The 26,470-nt window shown below is 42.4% G+C and overlaps 3 protein-coding genes across 6 annotated transcripts; 2 read left to right on the top strand and 1 right to left on the bottom strand.

Annotated features, from left to right (window-relative positions):
* The first annotated feature begins 3,291 nt into the window (after positions 1-3,291).
* On the top strand, positions 3,292-8,428 carry LOC138197260 (mRNA decay activator protein ZFP36L1). 2 transcript variants are annotated; one of them, XM_069147953.1, is made up of 2 exons: positions 3,292-3,467; positions 4,841-8,428. In XM_069147953.1, the coding sequence occupies exons 1-2, from the start codon at positions 3,414-3,416 to the stop codon at positions 6,095-6,097; spliced, it is 1,311 nt and encodes a 436-aa protein (XP_069004054.1). In that variant the 5' UTR covers positions 3,292-3,413; the 3' UTR covers positions 6,098-8,428. The 2 variants fall into 2 exon arrangements, with proteins under 2 accessions (XP_069004054.1, XP_069004056.1); XM_069147955.1 differs by lacking the exon at positions 3,292-3,467 and adding an exon at positions 3,600-3,694.
* Positions 8,429-12,817: 4,389 nt separating this feature from the next.
* On the bottom strand, positions 12,818-16,915 carry trappc6bl (trafficking protein particle complex subunit 6B, like). Of its 2 annotated transcripts, XM_069147952.1 has the most exons (7): positions 16,690-16,915; positions 16,259-16,356; positions 15,992-16,059; positions 15,785-15,902; positions 15,474-15,557; positions 15,191-15,284; positions 12,818-14,978 (listed from the first exon to the last, which is right to left on the bottom strand). In XM_069147952.1, exons 2-7 carry the CDS (start codon positions 16,352-16,354, stop codon positions 14,947-14,949), a joined length of 492 nt encoding a protein of 163 aa, XP_069004053.1. In that variant the 5' UTR covers positions 16,355-16,356; positions 16,690-16,915; the 3' UTR covers positions 12,818-14,946. The 2 variants fall into 2 exon arrangements, with proteins under 2 accessions (XP_069004053.1, XP_069004052.1); XM_069147951.1 differs by lacking the exon at positions 16,690-16,915 and having other exon boundaries at positions 16,259-16,626.
* A 73-nt stretch (positions 16,916-16,988) lies between these two features.
* bloc1s3 (biogenesis of lysosomal organelles complex-1, subunit 3) lies at positions 16,989-20,055 on the top strand. 2 transcript variants are annotated; one of them, XM_069147950.1, is made up of 5 exons: positions 16,989-17,006; positions 17,318-17,433; positions 17,584-17,776; positions 18,557-18,657; positions 18,937-20,055. In XM_069147950.1, exons 2-5 carry the CDS (start codon positions 17,320-17,322, stop codon positions 19,120-19,122), a joined length of 594 nt encoding a protein of 197 aa, XP_069004051.1. In that variant the 5' UTR covers positions 16,989-17,006; positions 17,318-17,319; the 3' UTR covers positions 19,123-20,055. The 2 variants fall into 2 exon arrangements, with proteins under 2 accessions (XP_069004051.1, XP_069004050.1); XM_069147949.1 differs by lacking the exon at positions 16,989-17,006 and adding an exon at positions 17,058-17,118 and having other exon boundaries at positions 18,937-20,054.
* The last annotated feature ends 6,415 nt before the right edge of the window (positions 20,056-26,470 follow it).

Below are 26,470 nucleotides of genomic sequence, written 5' to 3'. Positions count from 1 at the left end.
CAGTCAGATATTCTCATGGCTCTGCTCTGCAGAGGAATTTTTCACACATCTGCCTTTACCTTTGAAATCAAAGACTTCGCTCCTCCTTGTCTGTCTCATAGGGTTAGGCTGTCTTCATACTGCTTCTCCTAACCATGTGTTCACTTCTCCTGCTCTCTCACCTTGTGTTTCTTAATTTTGTCCTTGTGGTTACCTTTTCTTGCTGGTGTTTGTCTCTGATTCTTGTGGCTCCCTATGTTTTTGTTATTTCATTTTTGAGCAAATTCAAAAAATAAACCTCCCATTTATCTTAAACAGCAAGGAACTACCGATATTGTAAAATCACATATCCACCTAGAAGAGAATATTATGCTGGCAGATGTTTGATGCACTGTCGCTTGAATCATCGCCTTTATAGCTACACTCTAAAAACAACGATACAACAACGAGACATGACACCTAAGGTGAAAACAGGCTCTTATTTTTAACATTATACATGTACATCCTCATTAGTTAAAAAAAAAACAACAACTGTACACAATCAGACACATGTTAACTGCCCTCTAGTGAATGATGAAGTAACAAGAGTAGCAATCCCAATTGTTATCAACATTGCAATGTGACTGCCTCAAATTTCTCAGATAACTGCTAACATTTTCATCAAAAGTCATCATGTTTTATTTATTGAATTAAACCAGTTATACAGTGGGTACGGAAAGTATTCAGACCCCTTTACATTTTTCACTCTTTGTTTCATTGCAGCCATTTGCTAAAATCAAAAAAGTTCATTTTATTTCTCATTAATGTACACTCAGCACCCCGTCTTGACAGAAAAAAAACAGAAATGTAGAAATTTGTGCAAATTTATTAAAAAAGAAAAACTGAAATATCACATGGTCATAAGTATTCAGACCCTTTTCTGTGACACTCATATTTAACTCACATGCTGTCCATTTCTTCTGATCCTCCTTAAGATGGTTCTACTCCTTCATTGGAGTCCAGCTGTGTTTAATTAAACTGATTGGACTTGATTAGGAAAGGCACACACCTGTCTATATAAGACCTTACAGCTCACTGCATGTCAGAGCAAATGAGAACCATGAGGTCGAAGGAACTGTCCAAGGAGCTCAGAGACAGAATTGTGGCAAGGCACAGATCTGGCCAAGGTTACAAAATCATTTCTGCAGCACTCAAGGTTCCTAAGAGCACAGTGGCCTCCATAATCCTTAAATGGAAGAAGTTTGGGACGACCAGAACTCTTCCAAGACCTGGCCGTCCAGCCAAACTGAGCAATCGTGGGAGAAGAGCCTTGGTGAGAGAGGTAAAGAAGAACCCAAAGATCACTGTGGCTGAGCTCCAGAGATGCAGTAGGGAGATGGGAGAAAGTTCCACAAAGTCAACTATCACTGCAGCCCTCCACCAGTCGGGGCTTTATGGCAGAGTGGCCCGACGGAAGCCTCTCCTCAGTGCAAGACATATGAAAGCCCGCATAGAGTTTGCCAAAAAACACATGAAGGACTCCCAGGCTATGAGAAATAAGATTCTCTGGTCTGATGAGACCAAGATTGAACTTTTTGGCATTAATTCTAAGCGGTATGTGTGGAGAAAACCAGGCACTGCTCATCACCTGCCCAATACAATCCCAACAGTGAAACATGGTGGTGGCAGCATCATGCTATGGGGGTGTTTTTCAGCTGCAGGGACAGGACGACTGGTTGCAATTGAAGGAAAGATGAATGCGGCCAAGTACAGAGATATCCTGGAAGAAAACCTCTTCCAGAGTGCTCTGGACCTCAGACTGGGCCGAAGGTTCACCTTCCAACAAGACAATGACCCTAAGCACACAGCTAAAATAACAAAGGAGTGACTTCGGAACAACTCTGTGACCATTCTTGACTGGCCCAGCCAGAGCCCTGACCTAAACCCAATTGAGCATCTCTGGAGAGACCTGAAAATGGCTGTCCACCAATGTTCACCATCCAACCTGACGGAACTGGAGAGGATCTGCAAGGAAGAATGGCAGAGGATCCCCAAATCCAGGTGTGAAAAGCTTGTTGCATTATTCCCAAGAGGACTCATGGCTGTACTAGTTCAAAAGGGTGCTTCTACTCAATACTGAGCAAAGGGTCTGAATACTTATGACCATGTGATATTTCAGTTTTTCTTTTTTAATAAATTTGCGCAAATTTCTACATTTCTGTTTTTTTTCTGTCAAGACGGGGTGCTGAGTGTACATTAATGAGAAATAAAATGAACTTCTTTGATTTTAGCAAATGGCTGCAATGAAACAAAGAGTGAAAAATGTAAAGGGGTCTGAATACTTTCTGTACCCACTGTAGTTTTACAACCTCGTCTATCATAGCTGATGCTGACAGCAGATTATGTAGTGGTGAGCACATGGCAAACTAAAAAGTAAAAAGTGGTGAAAAACTGAATTTGATTCTTTTGTTTATGATATACAACACATCTGATGTGTAGATGTTTTATATGCTCAATGAAATTGATGTACAGTAGTATACTGAAGTGAAATGAGCTGCAATAAAATAACAGATCAATAATTATTTTAATTTTTTTTTAAAACTGAGAATAATTGTAGAATGCATATATTACTGTTTATATGTAGGTTATTAGATTTAAGTATTATGATTGTTATTAGATATTAGGTCTTATTTGTATAATCTGTATTAGTACACTTGCACGTATACTGTTTATACTGTACATTTACACTAGTCCATATTCTTGTACTTATTCCTTATTGTGAAATTGTATTTATATAACACCTGGGCTTTGTGTTGGTTGCATTTTTGCTCACTATTTCCAAACAAACTATATTTGTTTTCTTCCTTGTCAGATTTTGCTCAGGTGTTGCCGCAAAATTTAATTCGGAAATGTAAAATATAAATAAACGCTAAACAAAATGTGACTGTTTTTTTTTGTTGTTGTGATAAACATAACGGAAACAAATATCCACGAATGTGTGGCACACGATATAAAACACACACACACACACACAAAAAAAAAAAAAAAAAAAAATCACACGCATATGAGGACTCCATTACAATTTAATACAATTTTTTTTTTCCAAAAGGTTCAAGAAACTACCGGGTTTTTATTTTTTTAATTTATTTATTTTTTATCGCAAGGCCTAATTCTTATGTTTGTCTGGACAGGATTAAAAGTTTTCATCTGTCTGCAGCCCACCCCCTTCACGCAGCTTTGGGGCTGCTGCTGAAAACAAGTTTTGTCGGGCCCGAGTGGGCGTGGCTAACAGCGGAGTGAGGTTTTAAATCCACACGTGGTCCTGGTCTTGGGCTTGTTTAGCACCGCGTTCACAACCAGAAACTTCTGAGCGACTCATGCCAGCGGACTGCCCACGTCTATCGCCGCCGGGGCAGACGGGATCGGACGAAAAAGCTTTTGATTAACTCAGCGAAATGCCATCTTACCCCCTGAACCAGTTCGCTGACCTGGAAGAAATGATGTGCAAGGTAAAAAAAAAAAAAAAAAACACGAAAAAAAAAAAAAGCGCAAAGAAAGTTGAAGCGGGTGGAGGAGGGGGGGGAGGAGGAGGGAGGGTGGTGGTGGTGGTGGTGGTGGGGGGGTTAACGTTAGCTTGTTAGCAACACCGCTAACTTCACCGTCTCGGGTCGCGGATCATGTCATCGTGCTGCTTTTAAAACGACATCAACAGATGCTTTGGTCGACCTCCGGACTGGTTGTTTTTTGTTTGTTTTTTTTTGGGGGGGGGAGAGTGTGTGTGTGTGTGTGGGGAGGATTTGAAAGTTGACCTGAAACTTAACTTGGTCTCAAAGCAGGAGCGTTGTGGCAGCTGCTGTTTTCAGCTCATCTCGACACACAAGGCCCATTCAACTCACTTCACTTCACTTCATTTGGTCTTCGGTCCAACTTCAGTTGTTTAACGTAGTTAAAGACACTTTTTTTTTTAATTTTTTTTATTTAATTTTATTTATTTATTTCGGTTAACAGACGGGAGAGAAGAAAAAAAAAAGTTTTAAATAACGTCAACAAGTTGAATCAAAACAAGCTGGGGAGAGTCGGACGTCGCCGGTTAAAAGTTAAAGCCTCTGGTTGGAGGATGTTCAGCTCGCTGGAGGAGCAGGTTGTGTTTTTAAGAATCGGCATTAAAATGTGCTGTTTATGCTGAACACCGACCTGCTCCTGCGCGTCTTGGATGATTATCTTAGTTTTTAAAAAAAAAAACCGAATCACACTTTTATTGGTCCAGAAATACGATACCGTGAAGATTTACACTCGTAAAACACTTTATATTTAAAGGATGCTGCCTTTGATCCTGCATCATAAAACATTCATATCTATGTCTGAAATTTCTCCTTTTTTATTATTATTATTATTGTTGTAGCTGCTTATTAGGGGAGGGAATCACCAGAGACCCCACAAGAAGATATTATTGTGATTTAAACCATGTTGCTGCATATTGAATGTAATAACTTAACTTTCCATATAACATTTTTCAATTCCAATATTTGTGTCTGAAGGGAAACTGGGTCCGCATCCGTTTGAACTAATACTAAAGTTTTCTGTTTATTTCCGTTCAATCCTTTTTTTTTTTATTGTTGCTAAATGGGATTCGGTCAAGCAGACGGACCGACACTCTGATTAACGTTGCTGACAAATGTATTCATTTTACATACAGAATAAAATCGCAATCTGACAATCGCATCCTTTTGACTGTTAAATTAACAGCACAACCGCTTGAATCGTTCACCAGTTTTTAAGCGAAGTATCAACACATGGCTGTTTTATAAAAGTGTACAATCCGCTGTTGTAAATTGTATCGTCTAATGTTGTTGTCGTTGTCGTTTGTTTGTTTCTTAAACAGCATCTAGTGAATCTCGACCTGAGGGAGCTGAACAGACCGCTACCGTCCCTCAGCCTGGCAATGAGAACACCGGGTTACATTAGTGAGCCCTGTAGAAACAACTCCCTCTCTCTCTCCTGCCTCCCCACCGAGCCTTCAGACAGTGTATTTCTGACCTCCAGCCAGTGGGGGCAGCAGTCAGAAAATCCTCTGCCCCCCCAGCTTGGCAATTCCACTAATGGGGAGAAGCCGGGCTTCCCTTACCAGCGCTCTGTCAGCATGGTAGAGACCAGCAGCCCCACGGGAGCAGGTCTCGGCTGGCTCGGTGCCGACGTAAAGATCTCCCAAAGTGACATCAGCCCCACTGCACTGAGCGCCAGCTCCTCCTCGTCCATCTCATCGGTTTCCACCTCCTCCTCCTCCTCTTCCCGCTATAAAACTGAACTGTGTCGATCTTTCACTGAGAACGGCTTGTGCAAGTACGGTGGGAAGTGCCAGTTCGCCCACGGGCCAGACGAGTTGCGCGATCTTAACAGACATCCGAAGTACAAAACGGAGCCGTGTCGTACGTTTCACACCATCGGCTTCTGCCCCTACGGGATCCGATGTCACTTTGTGCACAACAACGAGGAAGAAAAGAATCACTCCTTCTCTCGTTCCTCCTCCTCAAACATTCCTCACCAGCCTCCTTCCTCCTCGCGCTCGCACAGGCCTCCTCTCCTCAGACAGAGTTTCAGTTTTTCGGGCTTTCCCTCGGCTCCTCAGCAGGCCCTCCAGCCCGCCTTCGCCGGCCACGCTGCGCCCGCCGCCGCCGCCGCCTCCTTCGCCCGCGCGTCATCGGCCTCTCCGCCTTCCTGCGCCGACATCACCGACCTCCTCTCCCACGCCTTCCTGGAGATGGACTCTGCCTTCGAGGCCTCCCCCGCCCACCAGTACCAGCCCCCCGCGGGCCAGGCCGCCGCGGCTGATCCCCGGTCTCCATTCCTGCCCTCCAGCGACTCTGGCTACTCTCCGTGCGGGCCGTCTCCGACTGGCTCCCCTTCCCTGAGGCAGAGTCCCAGCGCCGCCGGGGTCCTCTCGGGGCCACTGGGTGCCCGATCCCTGTCCTACACCTCTCTGTCGGACCAGGATCAGGACCAGGACCAGGACCAGGACGGAAGCAGCTCCGCTAGCTCGCTCAGTGGCTCCGATTCCTGCGGCGGCGACAGCAACGGCAGGCGTCTGGCGGTATTCAGTCAGCTCTCTGTTCCCGAGGACGCTACCGGGTTCTGCCTTTAGGCCGCGGCGCGCTGCAACACAAACCGACACATTTGCATACGTTTAGGCGCAGTATACGCAAAAGTCACATACCCACACTCGAGCACACATCGTGCTCACACACACACACACACACACACACACACACACACACAAACAAACACGCGACACCTATAAATGCACACTCCTCCCTGTCACGTTCCTCACACGAGTGTGGCATCAAACGAAACCAAGAACTGTGTGACGGACTCGAATCACTGAGATCCCCTCCCCCCCCCCCCCCCCCTCTTCCCTCCCTCCCCCTCCTCCGTTAGATTTATGTGTTTCATAAGTCAAGCTGCACAGATGCTGAAAATACAGCACGTGTCGCCACCAGAACGAGAGTACATATCAAGATAGATGTTTAATAGTGCTTTATTATTATAATAAGCAGGATGCCGAGATGGAGAATAGTGACAAAGATATTGTAATCACAGTGTGATCTGTTGTTAAAGCCAGCCACACCTTTTCATCTGTTAACTAACATTAGCATCTTACGAATGATCTAAAGAATGTGACAAAGCCAAAGACATCCGTTTGCATCCCAATCTGTTCGATTATGGCGGGACGAGGACACGATGTGTTTCGGAGTTGCCGTTCCTTCCATTGAGTGTACACCACATTGTTTATAAGCTTGTGAAGTTGTTTGTTCCTCACAACTGGGCAGTCCGCGATGGTGTTGGATCACCGGTCTCGAACCCGAACGTTAATGTTTTTTTTTTTTTTTTTTTTTTTTTTTTTTTTTAAAAGAATGTGCCTGTAGTGTTACTGAACAGGCCGTGCTGCATTGTTGAACAAAGATTTTCTGGTTTGTTTGGAGAGATGTGAACAAGGCGGGGGTGAGATTTTTTCTTTTCTGTGTCGTCGTTTTTTTTTTTTTTTTTTTTTTTTAAGAAGAGTAAAGCTCACGTGAGCAGTGGCGTTGTGCTGTTTGTAAGGTTGCTGCACGTGTTGTTGTTGTTGTTGTTGTTCTGGTTCTCGTGCATTATTGACAAACTGCCACCAGTGAAATGCACAATTACCAAACCTGAACTGCTCTACGGGAGGATGACAAGGGTCCATGTTGGAATTAACAGAAAGTCAAGACTGCTGAGTTCAGGATATCTCTGGGTTAACCGGGATTTGGGGAATTTCATGGGCTTTGCGTCAAAGATGGACAAAACCCCAAATGAGATTCCATCACATTATTTAGTGTAATCTGACATGAGGTGAGCACAGCTTGAGTTGCGAGGCACTTGGCTCTGAGGTCAAGTTTAAAGTCAAGAGAATCTTTTTGTTGTTGTTGTTTTTAAGAGGCCCGTCTTCATTTGTGGAGCTAAAGCGTCTTCAAGATGCTCTTTAACACGGCAACTTCCCAGCAGTGGGATTTATTTCCTCCCTTGTCCACCGGAGCGTAGTTGTATTTTTGATGAATTTTCGTGTCTCAGTGCGTCTCGCCTCACCTCGTTGCATCTTTCCTGTCATTCAGTATTAATTCCTCCCGTTACGGCTTTGTACTGTTATGAATGTGCGGCGTCCTGACCACATCCACGTGCACTGTGCTCCCAGGTCTGTTGCCTCACTGAGCTAGATCCAGCGTACGGTAGGGTTAGCGTACGTGTGCGTAGTGTTTTAGAAATGTTACCTGGCTGTTTTGTGTGTTCATGATGTAGTTGATTTAGAAGAGCAGCCACACTGTGCTGTTCCTTCCTCGTCTATTTAAAATTGCCTTTTCATCAACATGTTTGAGGCCTGTTTAGTGGTAAAGATGATAATCTTTAGTAAATTAATTTCTTTAATTTATTTTAACGTATTTATAGAGGACTTTGAGTTGTTACTGCTTGTATCAAGTTTAATATATTTTGGTTTCTTTTGCTTCTTTTGTACTGGAAATAAAGTTTTTGGGTTGTTTTTTTTAAACTGACTTTTTGGTTTTGTTTAATCCTCCATAGGAGAAATGTACACAAGCATGTTTGAAACATCTTTTTTGTTTCGCTACCTTGCATTAAATAGTGCAGAAGTTACGATAGCCATAGGTGTGTGTGCGCGTGTGTGTGTATATATATTATGATGACTGGTATATTTGCAACAATGTTTGAGGTTTTAGATGCAGGGTGCAGGAAGGAAGGAAGCAAACAGGAAACCGGTGAACTGTCATTTCTGCTTGTCATTCGAGAGCACATCCCCCACGATGACCCTGATCTGTTGCGGTTAACTGTACGGACGCTCAGTGTGTAAAATGATTTTGCAAAAATGTGTAAAATGTCAGCTTTTCAAAAATGATGTCCAGTTATTAAGCTTTGTGACAGTGTTTCTAAACACTTCAATTCAGTTTTGGGCTTTTAAGTGTAGTTTTTAAGGCTGCGACATGGTTGAATTTTTTTGAACACAATAAAGTAACATTTAATCCTTTAGTTTAAGCTTGTAATCGTCACAGAGTGGGAGATTGTTTTCACTGGACAGCTGCGGGTGCACATGGGGATTTAAACACTTAGAAACTTTGATTTTCACCCAAAAGTTTAATTAGACAAGTGTGTTTCCTTCATATATATGTCTGTGATTAAATTACACTAGGGAGCAGAAAATGAATCACACTGTTTGATCTCGAGGTCGAGGAAGAATGTGTAAGCACTGCTAATGATTGCCTCATTAGTCAGTAAAAAATCTTGATACTTCAGCTTTTTTTTTTTCTCTCCAAGTCTCCTGATTAAAAGCAGCAGGAAGCTGTATGAATAATTTGGTAAATGCAAACCATTAAAAGGTCACTGCAGGCTGAAGTGAAGTCTTAAAGGTTAGAAATAAGAAATGCACTCGGTTCCACACTGTAAAAGTTCAGGTGCAATTTAGCATTTTCTGACTGTAAATTTGTGAATCAAACTGATTTAAGCAAGTTTGTCCCGTCATGCCCGTCCCAGCGACTGTGCTATAGGAGGGGTGTGTGTGTGTGTGTGTGTGTGTGTGTGTCACTAAGATTTCATGTAGAGATAAGAAGTCTTTTGTTTGGGGTTTAATCTTACCGATCCTGGGTACCCACTCTGTTCCTTTCTCCCTCACTGCCTTCGCTGATTCCATCCACCCTCCTTTTACTTTGCTCCTCGCCTTACAACCTAGTTTAGTTTACAAACTATATTTATTCAGTGAACATCTGTTATCTCTGAGACCACATTCAGCAAAACTTTTGTCTTCACCAAATAAAAAAAATAAAAAACGGGAAAACTGCCTGCCCTTAAAGACAAATGTGAATGATTAAAATGAGAGGGCAGGGCTTCAAATGCATCCTCATGGCTGACCCTCCAGGGGACGGACCGCACGCACGCACGCACACACACACACACACACACACACACACACACACACACACGGCCTATTATCTTGTCACTGTTAACATGAGATGGGCTGGCTGTCTGGGAGTGATTAGTGGCCATGAAGCGGTTAAAGACAAGTGTGTGCTCGTACACTTTGTGTGTGTGTGTGTGTGTGTGTGTGTGTGCGCGCGTGCGCTGCATTGTGTCCTACAGACATTCTCCCACACCCTTGCCCTGTGGGACATAGGAAAGGCAGGCAGATGGCTGTATTCAGGTCCACTGCGGGTCAACATATGGCCCTGAGAGACGAGGTTTGTGGTTATGTGTGTGCGTGAGAGAGAGCATCTCACTCTTCCTATGCATGACTGGAGGAAGCTGAAGGAGTTTGTGAGAAGGGAAAAAAAAAAAAAAAAAAAGCTAACCACAGGAGAAGAAAACATGCGGTTAATAAGAAGTTGAGATAAAGGAGGACAGTTTGAGAAGGTGAAAGAAGTGCCTTAAGCTGCAATACCACCGGGTGCCACTAGAGGTTGGCTCCAAAAGGTCTCCGGCTCCATAGACTCCCATTCAACTAGTCTCATAGAGTTCTCAGTCAATAAAATGTCTCCACCAGTTATCTCGGTGTTGTTAGTTAAAGTCGCTCCTCCTTATTAGTTTTCTTATCGTCCATCTGAAAATAATCCCATCATAATTAGAAAATGAGCCTGTTTGATTGACAGGCCTGTGGGGCAGTCAGGTTACGGCTATCAGTGGACGGGACGGAAAGTCAGATCCCCCCCTCCCCCCAGCAAGATCGCCAAAATCCGAACTCGAGGCTTCATAACGGACATTCACAAACCGATGGGTGACGTCACTGCTGGTTGCCGCTTGTGTGCACCCCATGCTTGGCATTCACGTGGTTAAGGCATACAAACTGTTGCTAGGCGATGGCAACGTGGACGGCGTCTAGAAGCCACACGGGCTAACAAAATTTAGCAACCTAACAGGAGGGGTCAAATAATGCAGGAAATGCACTTAGTTCACTTAGTGGCCACATGGCAGGCCCTCGACCACATGCTGCATTTCTGCTGTGAGACTACAGAAAAGAGATTCACAACCTCGGGAGATAAAGACGGCAAACAAACTAGGCAGGCTAGGCTAATCAAGATCTGGCTATTTCAAGTGACATCAAACCCACTTCTCAGAGCTCTTAAAAACCTCTCACTTCCCTGCTAGTGCGACAGGCGTTCTCCCACTCGGAGGTTGGAATTGTCCTCGTTTCCGAGTTGTTCGAGAACGCATGATAAGCGACGAATGATAAATCTTTACTACTTAGGGTACTTTTAAACCTGATTTTAGTATTTGTTTGTAATTCAGTGATTAATAGCAAATTGTCAGGGTTCAAACAACGATGGCAACGAGTGATTTTAACGTGTTTCTGCCCGTTACGAACTAGTCAGTTGCTTTCGGGAAACCTAACCCACATCAATTGTCTCTCTCAACTTCTCACACTACAAAAGACTTCAGCCGGTGTGTGTGGACAGTGCTACTGAATTGTAGCAAGTCATCAATTTGAGAGAGTGAATGCTGGTTTTCACCCGCACACCCCCAACACCTCCTTTCTTCCCTCCTCTAGCCCTTGAACAACCCCCTCCTCGCCCTCCCCCCGCCGCCTCCACCCTCCCTCCCCGCCCGCCCGCCATTCACCGCTCCCCTTTGTGAGTGGATTGGGTGACATTGTGATGCAGGGTAGAGCAGGAGGAAGGGGAGCGATGCCGTGTAGAGCAGCACAAAACAGCTGTTGCTGAACTCTCACCGTCATCCGTCCTTGTTTTTTTTTTTCTTGTTTTTTTTTTTTACTGTGCAGAACCGGACGCCAGATTCCCTCCCTTCATACCATTTGAGGCATTTAGGTACACGTACAAAGAACTTCTCTCAACCTCAGTCTTTCCTCTCCTCACCACATCCTCTTCATTTGTCCTATTTCCGTACACTGCTACCCCTCTTTGCCCCCCCCCCCCCCACCCCCCAACTCCTCCCAACCTCTAATAAACTTCTTTTCTACCTTTCATGTCCCTCCAGCCTCCTGTAGAGGCTCTTCATTCTCCACATCTCATTTTCCTCTCTCAATCTCCTCCTCCACCAACTTTCTACAATTCTACCCCCCTCCTGCTCTTTCTCTCTAATCCCACCTGATTCCTCCTCCCCCCCCCCCACCCTTCTTTCCAGAGAGGATTTGGCCTAAGTGTTTAATGGGTTGCAACAAATGGGCCAAAAGTGTGGGCTATAGTCAGGTGCTGCACATTTATGAGACGCCTAACTCAGTTTCTCTGACTGTTTTCTTCTTTCACAGCATTCCTACAATTGTATAAAAGGCCCAAACCACACATCTTGCTGTCACCTACGATGCACTATGCATATCAGCAGGGGTAGAGAGGCGGTGGCCCTATAAACAGGGATCTTATTTAACTTTTCTTGAACTCTTAAGCTCAAGTACTCTTGTCTTAGGGGGCCTCTATAAAGTAACAACATAACCCAGTTCCAGTTGAGTGCCTACTCAAAATTTAAGCCAATAGAGTTAAGAATATATTAAAAGGGTACTCCAGAAAAGTAGTATTGTAATTCCATGAAGTTTTGGGACTTTTTGAATTGTCAAAAAGTGATGCAACAGAAGTTGAGGTATCCTGAATTTTAGTCCCTCGAAAGGCTACAAAAACGCTTCCCCTCGTGCAACCAACAACAACTCTTTTATAGAACCCTCACGAACTCCCATGCGACCAGTATGTGACGTACGCTCTTTGTAAATAATATGTCGTCTTCAAATGCAAACAAATATAACCCCGATGACATCCCCTGTGGGACTTTAGAAAGCTGCAGGAAGTCATTTTATAAACATTTTTACAGGTCCATTAGAGCTTTCCATAATAAACCCTTAATGTGTAAAACTGCTGTGTAAAAGATGCAGTCCGTGTCATTCTCTTTAACTTCTTCCAGTTTCATCAGCCATTTAAGTTTATTTAAGAATATCTGCCTGTGTATCATCCGCTGTGTTGTAACAAGAAAGGACGTGTAGATTTACTTTAGTGTTACCTCAACTTTATGCGTGTAAGAGGAGATCTATGTTAGTTGGCTAGTCAGCAGATTTTTGTCCCAGACTGCCCTTTTATAAATAAATTCCACCCTCATTTTGTCATTAATGGTAAAAGCTGTCATATCAAATATTCAATGAAATACTGAGGCTTGAATTTCTCCTTGTACAGTGAAATGAAAACCATGTTGTATGACAGTAATGACTGTTGTCACAGCAGTAAGAGCAATTATGGAAATTAGCATCAACACCCCCCCAGGCCTGAGCCAGAGGCACGCTGAATGGATAATGTTTTATGTAAAGACCATTATTGTGTAAAACATTTACACCGGTGGCAGTGAAATACTGGGACACAGTAAGAGGGTACTTTATTGGAGCGGAGACAGAAATAAAACCAGAATGAGCTCTATAATCCATCAACTACTGCAATAATGTCAGTGTGGTGCCAGAACAAATATGGGAGCAAATCTGATGATGGTTTTCACTGACCTTGGCTGAACCTATTGTAAAAACTAGTTACAGTTTAGCTTGCTGGGACAAAAGCTTTGACACTGAACATCTCCGAAAAGCACATAAAGAGGAGACCCTCTTAATACCAAGTTTATGATATGGATCAAAAAATAGAAAGCAATGTCAGTGATCTAAGCAGGAATGATGGGAGATGGAACATTGGGTTCTAGTGGACATTGGTTGTTATATACAAGAGTGAGAAAAAAGAGGAAAAAAGCAAAGTAGTTATAACTTAAGATTTCTATTCAATGTGCATTCTGTTCTTTGCTGTGATGGGAAAGTGTTGATTTAGTTTGTGTTACATGAGAATCTGGAATATTTTGTTAGAAAGGTAAGAAATGTGAAAACAGATTTTTTTTTTTAAAGTATTTATTCAAACACTATAAATGGAAAATGGTGCGCAAAAGATATGCACACATCTTGTGTTTTCACAAATTATTACAAATAAAATTGGCTTTAAAGATGATTTAATTTACAAAACATCACTCGGGGTGTTTATTTTTTATGGCACAGTAAACACAGATTTGTTCAGCTACAGGACCAAAGTGCTGCCAGATAAACACACACGGTAATTGCGGAGGATCAGTTTACTATGTTACTACTGAGACTTGAGAGAAAAAAGGTAGAACAGTCGCGGAGAGGCTGGATGAGTAATGATAGCTTTATGTCGCCCTCTAGTGGCAGAAGGAGGCAAAAGCTTTTTACCAGAGAAGTACGTTTATGTTCTGTTTTGTTTTTTTCTTGCTCAGCCAACCTTGTTGGTTTTGTGTTCTTATTATTTCACTCAGAGAAATGTTTGGTTGAATAAATAACGCAAACAGCACATATTTACATCCTCACAGTTTTAAGACTCATTTTTTGTACATAGAAAGATGTCATTAATTAATGTAACCCAGAAATCCATATGAAATATTTTACAACACGGCTTGCAGCGTACTGTATGCTGGGAAATCCCAATACTATATGTTTACATACAAATGCTGTACAAAGGAGAGAAAATTTACATCACGTGCAAAAAATTCAAACCTGCGAACCCAGTTTTAGGGGTTGACTCTGAAATGTGATACCACCACAGGGAAACGGAGTCATGCACCAAGTCGGTATTATTCCACCTCACGTTTGGACAAAAAGCATTTGCATAACTTTGTTAAACTTAAATTCCTACACCGGCGATTCCTCCTAGATTTGCATTTTGCCTTAAAATGAAATTCAACCACCATACAGGAAACACTCAAGCTCCTAAAGGCAATCTGCTAGAAGGCAGAGTTCAGCACCGGGAGCTGGATACAACTTCTCTGTGTCTGCAGAGAAATATGTAATGAATCTGATGTGCCAGCTGTTGCGTAGGCTCACTATTCGTCATCTGGAGTAGGTGATAGTCCTGAAATATCATCCAAAATGATGTCTTCTCCTCGATTTTAATGATCGTCCTGCCTTTTGTTTTTCCTTTTTTTTTGTTTTTTTTTCAATTATTTCCTTTTTAGCACTCAGTCCTATCATCTTGCAGACTAAACATTGCAACACATTACAAAGATGACACTGCATTGTGATTTACTATACATTCACATTACTGTATGCACAGCCACTGACAGTCAATACTTCGTCTCTAAGGCCAGGCCCGGTGAGGTCGCTCAGGGCCGCCCACTAATTATTCAGCTCAAATTAAAGTTGAAAATTTCATACATTATTCAGCTCAAATGAGCAGTGACCTCTTGAGTTCAAAATCAAGATGCAAAAGGAGGGAAAGAAATCGTATTTCTATTTTAGAACACTAAAAGTAAAAGGTGAGCTCTGCCGAACCCGTTTTTTTGTTGTTGTTTGCCCTGTCAGGCGTACCTGGCGCTCAGCAGACTCGGTGCACTTCTGTGTTCGAGTGCCTCTGTGGTTGCGACGCTCAGTGGGAGAACGGGAAACTGCTCTTCTCTCTTTTGGCACCGTTCATCAGCACCCAGGCGGAAAAGACGATCAGGTCACAACTTCTGGATGACCACCTGAAACTTACCTGGCAGAAGAGAAAATGTAAGAAGAGGCGAACTTGTTTAGCCCTGAACAAATGCGTCCAAAACGTAAATAATTACTTGTTCCACATGACCTTTCTGACACCTCACAAGTAACAATGATTTGGCTGCTATCTGTAGCCCACCAGCATGCTACGCCACCTCACTCGTTCTCGTAGTCAAGAGGTTCATGGGTTGGTATTCTGATGACACTTACAGGATGGCATGATGGACACCTCCGCTGTCACCACACTTTCCAGACCGAGGTTACACAGAGCTCCTCTCACCACACCGCACGAAAAAGCAAGGTACTGAGAGAAAACACACACACACACACACACACACACAGAGAAGAATTAGCCTCCACTGCAATAAGAGGGGAGTTCGGGTTTTCTTTTGGCTGTGGCAAGATTTAAATCTCTTGAGCGCCTACTTCTATTCGATTTCCATGTAAAAGCAGCAGAAGTGCCCGTTAGTGTGTGTGAAACTGCGTTCTAAACCTTAGGAGCCTGATCCAGGTACTGTTTTCCACTGGAGAGCTGAGTCAGCAGAACAAACTTGTTGTCCTGCAGAACGTAGGTACCCTGCGGTGGGAAAGAAACGTGCATTTGTAACACGAGCAACAAACAACGATAACACATTGTAACCAGCGCTGGACGCGAGTTTATTTTCAGTACTTAAAAAAATCACACTAGAGGTTTCCTGCAATCGAAAGGGTCTTTTGACCTCGGGGACCACCAGGCACGTTTGATGTGCCTTAGAAATGAGATTGCCTGGCATTTTGTCGCTCTGCACTTTTTTTTATTTGTACCTGATGATTTGTCCTGAGGTTGTCGACCTGCCTCCGGAAAACCTTCGTCCAGAAGTCTTTACAGACAAACTTCATGATATCGAGCTCATCCTTAAAGCTGGGGGAGTCCTTGGTCAACCTGGAAAGGAGCAAACATCAGCCCAAACACTCACCATACCCGAGAGTGCATGTCACATGTGTGTGTGTGTGTGTGTGAGAGAGATCTACCTCTCAATGAGTCCTTGTCCTACCCTGAAGCCCATGCTCTCCAGGACAGAAATACAGATAGCTCTGTCCTGAAAAGAAGAAATGCAAGTCGTTAATTTAAACCGGTGAACACGAGTCTGCGTCGATGCTTCACTATTATAACGTAACGACGAGCTCAATGCTGGACCCTAAAACAGGGAGCTCGTGGTCAGAGTGATGATCGCGCACTTTTACTGGGAACTACAAAAGAAGAGCACAATAACAACATCGGTGGTTGCGTGGACGAACCTTGTTGTCCATTTCTCCTTTACTGGACTGCTGCTCCTTGTAAACGTGCGACACCATCTCCATGTGGAGAAATTCAAACAGAGCCTCGTCAGCCATTCCTGACAAAACACACAGAGAAGGAGACATGAAGGCCAATTGCAACACCAAAACAAAAGCAGCGTCGACGAACCTGGTCCTCTGAGCCTCAAAATACGAAACCAGCAGGACGCGTGAAAACCGTGTTTAGCGTTAGCCGGCGACATCTTTAGCGCGTTTGCGTTGTTTGCTAAGCAACACGATTGAAGCCGTGACAGCTGGTTTGTCCTATTTCAGTATACGAAGGAAAGGGAGGAGGAGGAGGGAGGGGGGGGAGGGAACAACGCATGTACGTCAACGATAGGCATCTTTAATGTGAATAAATCCAACGGAGTGAACCGTGAAATTGACCGTACCTGTCAAATGTTCAGCGCTCTGAAGCAGCCTGCCTCTGCGGGGACGCTGGATATCTACACCGGCGCGTTCTTTGGAAAAACTACGCAGGCGGCGTTAGCGGGAGTTACCCACCTAAACCAGCTAACGCGGGGGAGCCTGCCCGGATTGGCTTTCGCCACGACAAACAAAGACATGCATGGACGTTATACGTTCAGCACCAACAACAAGGCTCTTGGCCGCCACCCTCCCTGAAACCTACCGCACAAATTGCGCTAAACTTTGGCGTACGCCGACGACAAGATACGAACACACTCCTGCTCGGGTGTCTTCCAATCGCGTAAGGAAACGTCATGTGTCACATGACATGATAGCTGAGATCGGATTGGCTGTTGGAGAGCACGCTATTTCCTTATTGCTCATGTGATTTGTATTTTGACACTACAGGGCAGGTTTGGCTCTTTTTGCGTCTATTTCGTTGCATAAAACCACTATAAAGATTATGTTGTATGATATTCTCTCCCTAAATAAGATCGGTGTGACAGCAAAGCAGTTACTAATGTGTACTGTTATTTAAACAATATGAACTATCCAGTCGGTGAGTGAGTGTGGCTGACGTTTGGTTTTGCTTGGCTGTATGTGTTTGTGCAGGCATGTCGAGCAGATACCAGATCGTGGTGCAGGGCGAAGCGTCTGAAACGGACTCTGATGATGAAGTCTACATCACATCACTGTCTGCTCCCCAAATATCCTCAACCGGAGCTAAGGTAGTGTTGTAAGGCATGATGCTCTCTATGTGTGTGTGTGTGTGTGTGTGTGTGTGTGTGTGTGTTTGAGAGTGATCTGGAAAGGAAGGGGTGTGTGTATAAACGTCAACCAATATCTCCACACTTGAATTTGTCCGTGGATGCTCTCAGGTTGCAGGGGAGGCGTCGGAAACAGACAGCGAGGGGGAGCCGCAACCGGAGCCGGCTGGCCGAGCCTCTGCGGCGGGCCAGGAGAGCACTCCGATACTGAAGAGAGACCTGCCTCCTCTTATTGTTGTCAGAGACCACCCGGATATGCAGTCCATAGTGGAAGACAGGCCAAGCCCCTCACACAGGCCACACGGTGAGGACTGCTGGCAGTACTCGTTCAATAAGGAGAGATCATTGGGAGCGAACATCCATTTATTGGAGTAATGACAGATGTATTACACATTTTTGGCAATTACACATCACTGATGAGAGGCCATTTAGATAGACTGATTTCCCTAATGGATGTTGGAGATGGGGGGAGGACAACCCAGAAAACCAGACGGAGCAGGAGGAGTTTCCCATGGTATTAAAGGGAGAATATTGATGATATTTTAAGAACAGGGAGGAGAAATCGATTGCCTCAAAATCAAGGGCAGAAAGATCATAAGAAAAACATCGCGGTGATAAGATTATGGACGAGTGATTTGACAGCGAGGGAAAGCAGAAATGGCAAGGAAAAACGGAGCAGCAGGAAAAGCACATGTTCACCCACAGAGGAATGATTATAAAACGTGAGCGAAGAGATGAACTTGTGCGTAAGCTTCATTAATAGTTGATATTATTATTAGCCTACTGTAAACTCAAAGGTCCACCGACTTAGTTTGTTCTTACCTGCACTCAATTGCATGTCACAGTCTTTATCAGAGAGGATTATCTTATTCTTTGAATGAATGAAGCCGCCTCCATCAAGATTGCCACGCGGTCGACAGTTTTCAGAGAGCTTCTGAGTGACTCTTCGGTTCTGACTATTTCGTCACGCATGAAGGTCCGTAATGCGTCCACGGTTCAACAAAAATATAGTTGGCTGCTTTTTATCAAATGGGAATCTAAACAATGAAGTCACTCAACGTTCAGTATGTGTATCTGTGTGCAGGTGACACCCTCTTACAGCAGAAGCTACAGGAGTCTAACAGCCGGCTGTATTCCGACGTGGGACAGACGCTACGGCAGGTTTACGGCAGCGCCAGCAGGGAGGTACGTTGGTGCGTTTTGACTCGGGGCACTAAACCTAAACAAACTAATTGCGTCACAGCACGAGTGGTTTATTCTTTCTGGCATGACAACGAGGCCCCAGTATGCCTGTTGCTGGGAGTTTCGTACACCTGTATTTCATTGATAATGGCCCGCCGAGAAGAGTAATATGATAGCAGAGATGACGACTAATAACAGCCATTGTTGGAGCTGATAACATTCGAAGCAGGTGTTCCGTCAGTAGGCTTTTGTTTCAATTGTGTGAATTTGTTTTTTTGAAAGGTGCGCGGTGCAACATCTCAGCTGAACGCGTCACAGAGTGCCATCATCAACGCGTCCCACAGCATCAGATTAATCCTGGACGACCTGAAGGCTGTGTCCGAGAAGATTGACATCATCACCAGCTGTCAAATACTGCCTGATATATGCATCGATAATCCAAATAATTGTACCGCTCCTGCACCTTAAATAAATACATTGATACACTTTAGACAGGACATGTTATGATGTTTTAACATCTGTGTGGGTATATTTTCATTGAGAGCAGGACTCACGCTGGACAAAATAGATTGTGAGCTTAACTTCTATATTTACAAACAATACCTATGCATGTAAATAGATGCGTATATTTAACAGTCACATACAAAATATGTATTTATCTGTCAGGTAATGCCTCTAAAGGAGTCAAGGAAAAACATGCACACTCTTCCTTCTCGTGTTTTGCAGTTTCCTCCCAGAGTTACACTTTTGCTTTACATTCTATATAGAAATTTACATTATCTATGTTTACTTGCAGTTCTTTGTAAATATTAACTCAGTATTGTCTGGACTGATTTTTATAAGGCATATCCTGTTCTATCTCTGCTTTCTTTGATCATCTGTGAAAGATCAAGGGTGTACTAGTTGTATAGCTTTCACATGCTATAATTCCAATTTTGGTTCATTTTGTTCCCTCTGTTAAAACTGTAAAATATATTAAATCTAATGATGTAAAGTGCCAAATATCTCTTAAGCCTGATTCCTGTTCTAATCACGTTTTTTTTTTTCTCCTCTCTTGACAGTCAGGAAGCTGTTGTGTTTTTTTTTTTATGTCTCCAACAATGTAACTCCTAGAAGCAAAATGCCATGGTAGCTGCCCTGATGGCTCCCTGATGATTTTAATGGAAGTAAATGTGGAGATAACCGAAACAGGTCTGAAGATTTTTTATTATTATTATTTATTATAAATATAGATTTATTTTAACAAAATACTACACAAAACTGCATCAAACAAATGAGAACCATACATGCAGTATGAACATAATGGTCTGTCATTCTGTTGGTTTTTCAATTTTCAATACAATACAAGTGTAAGCATACAAAACTGACTTAATCTGTAATCTGAAACTAATATAGACACAATTTGCAAAAAATGTTGTCATGTTTTTTAATTCACAGAAAATTAACAAACATACAGATCTGCTCAACATTGGTTAAATTTTGCCATCTCATAGAAAAGGACTTTAGCTTTAAGGTAATCTAATCACAGGTACAAACACAACTACAAACGTGATCTGTATAAGACTGAATAAAAAGCAACAATAACAATATCAGTAAATTCCACTCATATAACGGGTTATTAATCCTTCCATATAAACGGTTTGTAGAGATGTCAGACAGGGGTGGAGAGATACACCAACACCACTACCAGCAGGTTAAGAACTGCGGCAACAATTCCCACAAGGCCAAACATGTCCTCGGGGTCAACCTTGTATCTTGCCGATTTAGGAGGCACACTTACAGAGTCAGCTGCCTGAAAGAGACAAGTGTACAGTGTGTAGTCAGAATTACCTGTGCTTAAAGCAAGTTAGACTAGCGACATAGTTCAGCCACCCGATGGCGCCATTGATTCAGATATTAAACCACTTACAAAACTTTCCTGTTTTTTTTCTCTCTATTCTATTCTATTCTATTCTATTCTATTCTATTCTATTCTATTCTATTCTATAGCCACATATGCCAATACAAGGCATGCGGAATATATGAGGTAATATATGGGTTACATTTACTTCTGTTATATTAATCAATTCATGTGAAGGGTGTATTATACTGTATTTCTGATGTCTAATGTAATACAAAGTACAAGTTATATAATTCATAGACACATGATAGTAAGTTATTCTGTACTATTCTTTTCTATTCTATTCCATCATTTGCTGTAAGGGGCACATCTCCTCACATTTATGTTCCACATAGAGTAAGTATATGTAAAATAGAGTATGTGTGATTACTACTATAATCTATGTTATGCTTAGTTCATTTTTAATTACATCTATTCTATTCTATTCTATTCTATTCTATTCTATTCTATTCTATTCTATTCTATTCTGCCATTTGCACTTAAGGTGAAAATCTGCATACATTCTATTCATTCATTCTCTCTCTCACACACACACAACTACAAATCATCTTTGTAGTTTGGAGATTTGTACATGAAAGAAGAGGGATGTTTCCTCAGAAAAAAGTTTTTGTTAGATTTGTATAGCCTACTTTAATTTACCTCCGTGGAGTTTCTCTTTCGTCTGTCATCCCTCGGTTCCAGTGTTGGCTCCATTTGCCACCTTTCAAACTCAAAGAGAAATCAAAACTACTTCAATTCCGTTCAGTTCTAAAGCAAATAGATCCAAATATCCACAGTGGTGATGACTGGCAGGACTGTGTGCAACACTGGTTGCTTTTGGAGTAAAAGTCCTCTGTCTGTATCCTCTTCCTCCCCGGGCTCCGGAGACTCACAGCAGGTCTGTAATAAAAGACAGAATAAAGGGCAGCAGTTTTCTTTTGTTGTGCATCTAACTGTACAGACCTATTGAGTCACGTAAGGCCAAGAAGCCGCTCAGCTGCCCAGACACAATTTTCGGTGTCAGGCATGGCCGTAAGCAGCCGCGGGACTTACTGGTGTTGCGACACCCGCACTTTCACGGTACACTTAATTCCTCCCTACTTTTATATTTTCACCACTTATCATACAGGCTATGTTCCACCCCCCGCTCCCACACGTTTCCCATTGTAGTCAGCAAACAAAACTCAGTTCACTCAACATTAAAACCTATTGGTCAAGTAACTTTGAGTGAACAGCCATTCAGCCAATCACAGCCATTTGACCAACCCACCGGGCCAAGGTAGCGTACACAGCACGTATGGAGACGTTACCTACGTATGTTCTGGAACGGGGCTCGTGTCACGCGTTGCCAGCTGTGGTGCCACATTAGGGATTAACAGAGTAGAGGTACGACACTTTTCTTTTTAACTAGTTAGTTAGAAGACTGACTCCTTTTTCAGGTCAAGTAGTGATTGAAATGGAGTTGCAGTGACATTGGCTTGCCAGAGCTCTGCTTTGGGAGGAAACAGAAAGCTAGCTCGCAATCTGTGATGACAGACATTCAATTTTATAACTGTTTGTGTTAGCTTAAAACCTATAGACTCATCCCGTTACTCATCCCTGTTACGGCTGTGTTCTGCTTGTTTAGGACCGGCATCAACCTCACTGAGAGAGTATAACCCGAACTTCACACAGGCGTCAAATGACATTAGTCAGCCATGAAGAAAATGAAGAAAGGCATGAGGTTTGCTTTTATTTGACTTGTGGAGATTGGAGCTGGGGCTCAAGGTGGGGTTGTTGTGGTGCTCATGTCCCACTCCTGAAGCACCCCCACACCTTTTAAAATCACTGCTCCACCCCTGGTGTCGGGAAAGCTATCGTTGGCCTGTGTGTTTGTGTGGTGTGAGTTAACGTTAAAGAGGAAGTGAAGAGGTCTCAAATACTTTGCGGTGACATCACTACTGCCCTCTGATTTATGTATGATTATTGCTGTCTTTTAGTGTGATGGATTAGATTCGCCACTTTGTATTTGATGCTGTGTGTGTGCTTAAGGAGAATATTAGAGAACCCTTTATGGGGACAAAGTTGTTTTTAAAACTACTAGCCCCTGTCATGTCAAATTACTCTACTTTTCCAGTCTAAGAAATTGCTTCCTTTTTACATCAGTGTTCATTAAAAATGATCAAGCTTAAAAGAGCAGATACACACACACACACACACACACACACACACACACACACACACACACACACACACACACACACACTGCACACTGCACACTGCAGTGCAATGCAGTGCCCTGATTAGCCTGTATAATATTTAGAAAAACAACAGCTTTAGGTTTGAGTGAAAATATTTCATAATCACAAGAGATAATGTCTGATTAGTTCCGCTTCATCAGCATTTGGATGATGTATTTATATGCTGTATGTGTGCTTCTAAAAATGTAATGATGACAAATCTATGCAGCTATTATAGAAACTGGATGGATGGTCATATCATTCATGCAGACCCCAAGTAAGAAGCAGTAAATCTACCGATAAGCAGTTTCTTAGCTGCAACTAATACTAATGCAGTCTGATATAACAATCCAGCAATAAATCCATGCACACAAAGGTTCATATTCTCACTGAGGGTAAACGACAAAAACACCCTTCCGAATATTGCAAAACAGTCCAACAGTACCTCTAACTGCATCCTCTTAAATGATCACACGGTTGAATCAACCCCCATTTAAAACAGGTTCAACAAAAACAAGCAAGGGAAACAAGCAATAAATCAATTGATCAGGAACTCTCGTGAGTAGAAGATAACGTGAGTATAATGAGACCCGAGACATGAAAAGCTGCGACCCTCATTTGAGGATCCAGTTTTACAGCTGAAGAAGCGTTTCGTGCATCCCCAGATATCTGTTATCTCTCTCTCTGCTGTTTATGTGTTTATGTGTGAGCACCCATCAGTCCCAGCTGTGCTGACTGAGCTGCAGGCTTTAAAGGCTCCACGAGTGATAAGTAATTTGGAATGAGGGCAAACACTGAAAACACCATTAAGACTGCAACATCAAAATAAGCAGGGAGAAAAACAATAGCACCATCCCAGTGATGATGATGATAATGTTGACTGCCACATCCTCCCCTCACTCCTATGGCTCCTTACTGTATTATTAAGGAAATATGCTGATACAGCATTAGAAAATAGAAACATGCCGTTCTTTTTCCTTGAAGGAAAAATGTTACTGTTTTTGATACTACATTGTAAAGTAGATGTGTCAACTTAAAAAAACCAAACCTGTTTGTCATGTAAGTGATATGAATAACTGTCAATCTGTATCGCAGTTTTTATAATCACATCATCTGGGGACATCACAAGTTCAAAGATAAAATCAGGTAAGAAAGGGCAATGAGGTAAAAATCAACAGAAACAGACAAATGAGAAAGTAGAGGCAAGCAGGCTTTAGCTATGCAGAATGGTAAAAATGGGTTTTAAAAAGAAGAAAGCGACTCGGTAAGTCTGTATTACTTAGGTAGATTGTTTGAGAGCCCCGTAACTGATGGCAAAAGCAAAGTAATCTCTGGTCTTTAGGGTGCACGAGGGCTTGTAAAGATGTGGAGGCTCCTCAGTGTAGCTGGAGGCATGAACTGCTTTCAAAGTAATCAATAAATACATTTAAAGTCAATTCTAAAAGCTACATGCAGCCAGCAGCCCGGGACGAAGTAATAAGTTTGAATTTTGTAGTTTTATTCAAAAAACGCAAAATGTTGTGACGCTGCCACCCTGTCTTTCTTTTTCCTGATAGTGTTTCAGATACATTTTCTGACTTGTTCCCTATATTTGAATCGTCATTTGAGAAATGAATCTTACACACCTATGGGAAAATGAAATTCCCTTTTTATTCATTATTGTTATTGTTTCAACATACATTACATACATGTAACACATGCATACATTAAACAAGGTGCTTATTTGGCGTGAATGGTATTAGAGATTTTTAGTTTGAGTTTGATAAGTGAACGTATTAGTTAACAATTTTGTTCCTTGCTATAATCTGTGGTGAATGGTCTTCAGTTTGAAAGTGAAATGTGATGTAAATGACTTGGATTTTCGCAGACACACTGTAGCCCATGAATGAAACCGCAACTTAGGTGCATCCAAAGTAGATTAGAAACATTGAACATGAGCAAACAAAAAGTCAATGACTCATTGGGTATGTTACCTTCAAGGACAGGTGAACTTCCAAGAGAATTGTTACACTCAACAGGCAAGTAGGACGTTATATTACTGTTTACATAAAACATCTTTTCTTGTTCCAGTGACAGTGGCTTCAGGCTCACAGTCAGGGATGGGGTTCATGCTTGAGCTAGCAAACTAACTAAAGACTAAAATAGGAACACAGCAAACAATGGGCGAAGGCACCGAGGAGAGAGCTTAAATGTTTGTGGTACAGTGAGCGCAGGGGACAAGATAGAACAGGAAGAGATGAAAGAGACACTAGATTATTAGACTTTACTAGATTATACTGTACATTTGAGCTAGTCAGACCTATGCTGGAGACCACGTGCTGGTGTGCATGAGTGTATTTGTGTGCATAAATGCATTTGTGTGTGTGTGTGTGTGTGTGTGTGTGTGTGTGTGTGTGTGTGCGTGTGTGCGTGCGTGCGTGCGTGCGTGCGTGCGCACAGAGGGCAGCACCCATATTAGCCAGGTCAGTGATTGTTTCATGGGCCGCCTGAGGACACGCTGTTAGTTTATATGGCTGGCTGAACATGGCTGCACACGACGACACAGGTCTGCCAAAGCCACTACTTTAAAAGAGCTGTGCTGCTCTCTGGGTGATAACCTTGTTTTGTGGCTGCTAGTGCATTCAAGACGAGATGGAATTAGGATGCATCCCACCCACAAACCAGAAGAATAAACACAAGGAAAGAAAACACGGAGGAGCTAAAGGGAACAACAGTACCAAGCAATCAAGTTGGATCTGGTTGATAAAAAGTGAAAATGTACACAAATAGACTAGATTTTAGTCTTGAGATCCTCCTTTTATAGGAAAAGAGTCTGGAGGAGTTACAATGGCCCCTGATTATCTTGTCAGCTGGAAAAACGTACTTTCATACTATCTGAAATTGCTTTGAGGCAAGAGTCACGAGGGCAGCGATTCCCAGTGAAGTATGAAGACGAAAACTGGAAATGTGTTTCATCTGCACATTCTAATTCACGACAAAAGTTAAAATGTTGACAATAACAGCGAGACAACTAACTATATAAATTATTACATAAGCCCCCTTTTTAATTTTTAAATCTGTGTACATAAACAATACCACACTAGCTACAACACAAATTCCTCAAAACAAACCTCAGATTTGATATTTACATTTGTTTTGACACTTCAAGGTTAAAATTGGAATCAAAACCAAAAGAAAAATCCAGGTGCTTTTTAATTAAATCTTTTTTCACCAGATCTTATTCCACTTATCCAGACTACAACCCTGGGTGGTGCCAACTAGAAAAACTACATTAGATCAGGGAATATAGGACTCAAAAGATTAAATTACAGATATAAAGATCATACTTGTATTCTATCCTGCATTTCTTGTGCATTTACATTTTTTTTGCAGTCTTTCCCTTGTAGATCAATCTTTTTGATTAATTCTGAACCCCATACATGGACCTTTTTTGTGTAATGTATGGTGCCTCGTCCCCTTTAGTTTTCATCAGAGAGGAATGCACTGTAGAGATATTACCGTGTTATCAAATCTAATTTGAGAGGTCGGAGGTCTAAAATCATATCACATCAAAGCCGTAGGCTACATAGAGCTGGAGAATGAAACTCTTTGAAAGTCGCATTTTACATTTTTATTTACATTTTCATAACTATACATAAAATATACTGCATACATAAACATTACATTAAAGAACAACAGATCTCAAAACATATTTTCAATGTTAACTCTCAAATGCTAT

Source organism: Embiotoca jacksoni, unplaced genomic scaffold (assembly GCF_022577435.1).
Source record: "Embiotoca jacksoni isolate LCO1_2020_lvr unplaced genomic scaffold, fEmbJac1.0.p SCAF_14, whole genome shotgun sequence".
Classification (NCBI taxonomy): domain Eukaryota; kingdom Metazoa; phylum Chordata; class Actinopteri; family Embiotocidae; genus Embiotoca; species Embiotoca jacksoni.
Note: the sequence above shows the minus strand (reverse complement) of the source record. Positions and strands in the feature narration are given on the sequence as shown.

Bases quoted from the DNA above. Each gene is read 5' to 3' on its own strand.
- trappc6bl (XM_069147951.1), bottom strand. From the start codon at position 16,384: ATGTCTCCTTCTCTGTGTGTTTTGTCAGGAATGGCTGACGAGGCTCTG. The intron at 16,060-16,258 runs GTTCGTCCACGC...TCTTCTTTTCAG, and splicing joins AAGGAGAAATGGACAACAAG to GACAGAGCTATCTGTATTTC. The intron at 15,558-15,784 runs GTACAAATAAAA...TTCCCACCGCAG, and splicing joins ACCTCAGGACAAATCATCAG to GGTACCTACGTTCTGCAGGA.
- bloc1s3 (XM_069147950.1), top strand. From the start codon at position 17,320: ATGTCGAGCAGATACCAGATCGTGGTGCAGGGCGAAGCGTCTGAAACG. The intron at 17,434-17,583 runs GTAGTGTTGTAA...GGATGCTCTCAG, and splicing joins TATCCTCAACCGGAGCTAAG to GTTGCAGGGGAGGCGTCGGA. The intron at 18,658-18,936 runs GTACGTTGGTGC...TTTTTTTGAAAG, and splicing joins ACGGCAGCGCCAGCAGGGAG to GTGCGCGGTGCAACATCTCA.
- LOC138197260 (XM_069147953.1), top strand. From the start codon at position 3,414: ATGCCATCTTACCCCCTGAACCAGTTCGCTGACCTGGAAGAAATGATG. The intron at 3,468-4,840 runs GTAAAAAAAAAA...TTTCTTAAACAG, and splicing joins TGGAAGAAATGATGTGCAAG to CATCTAGTGAATCTCGACCT.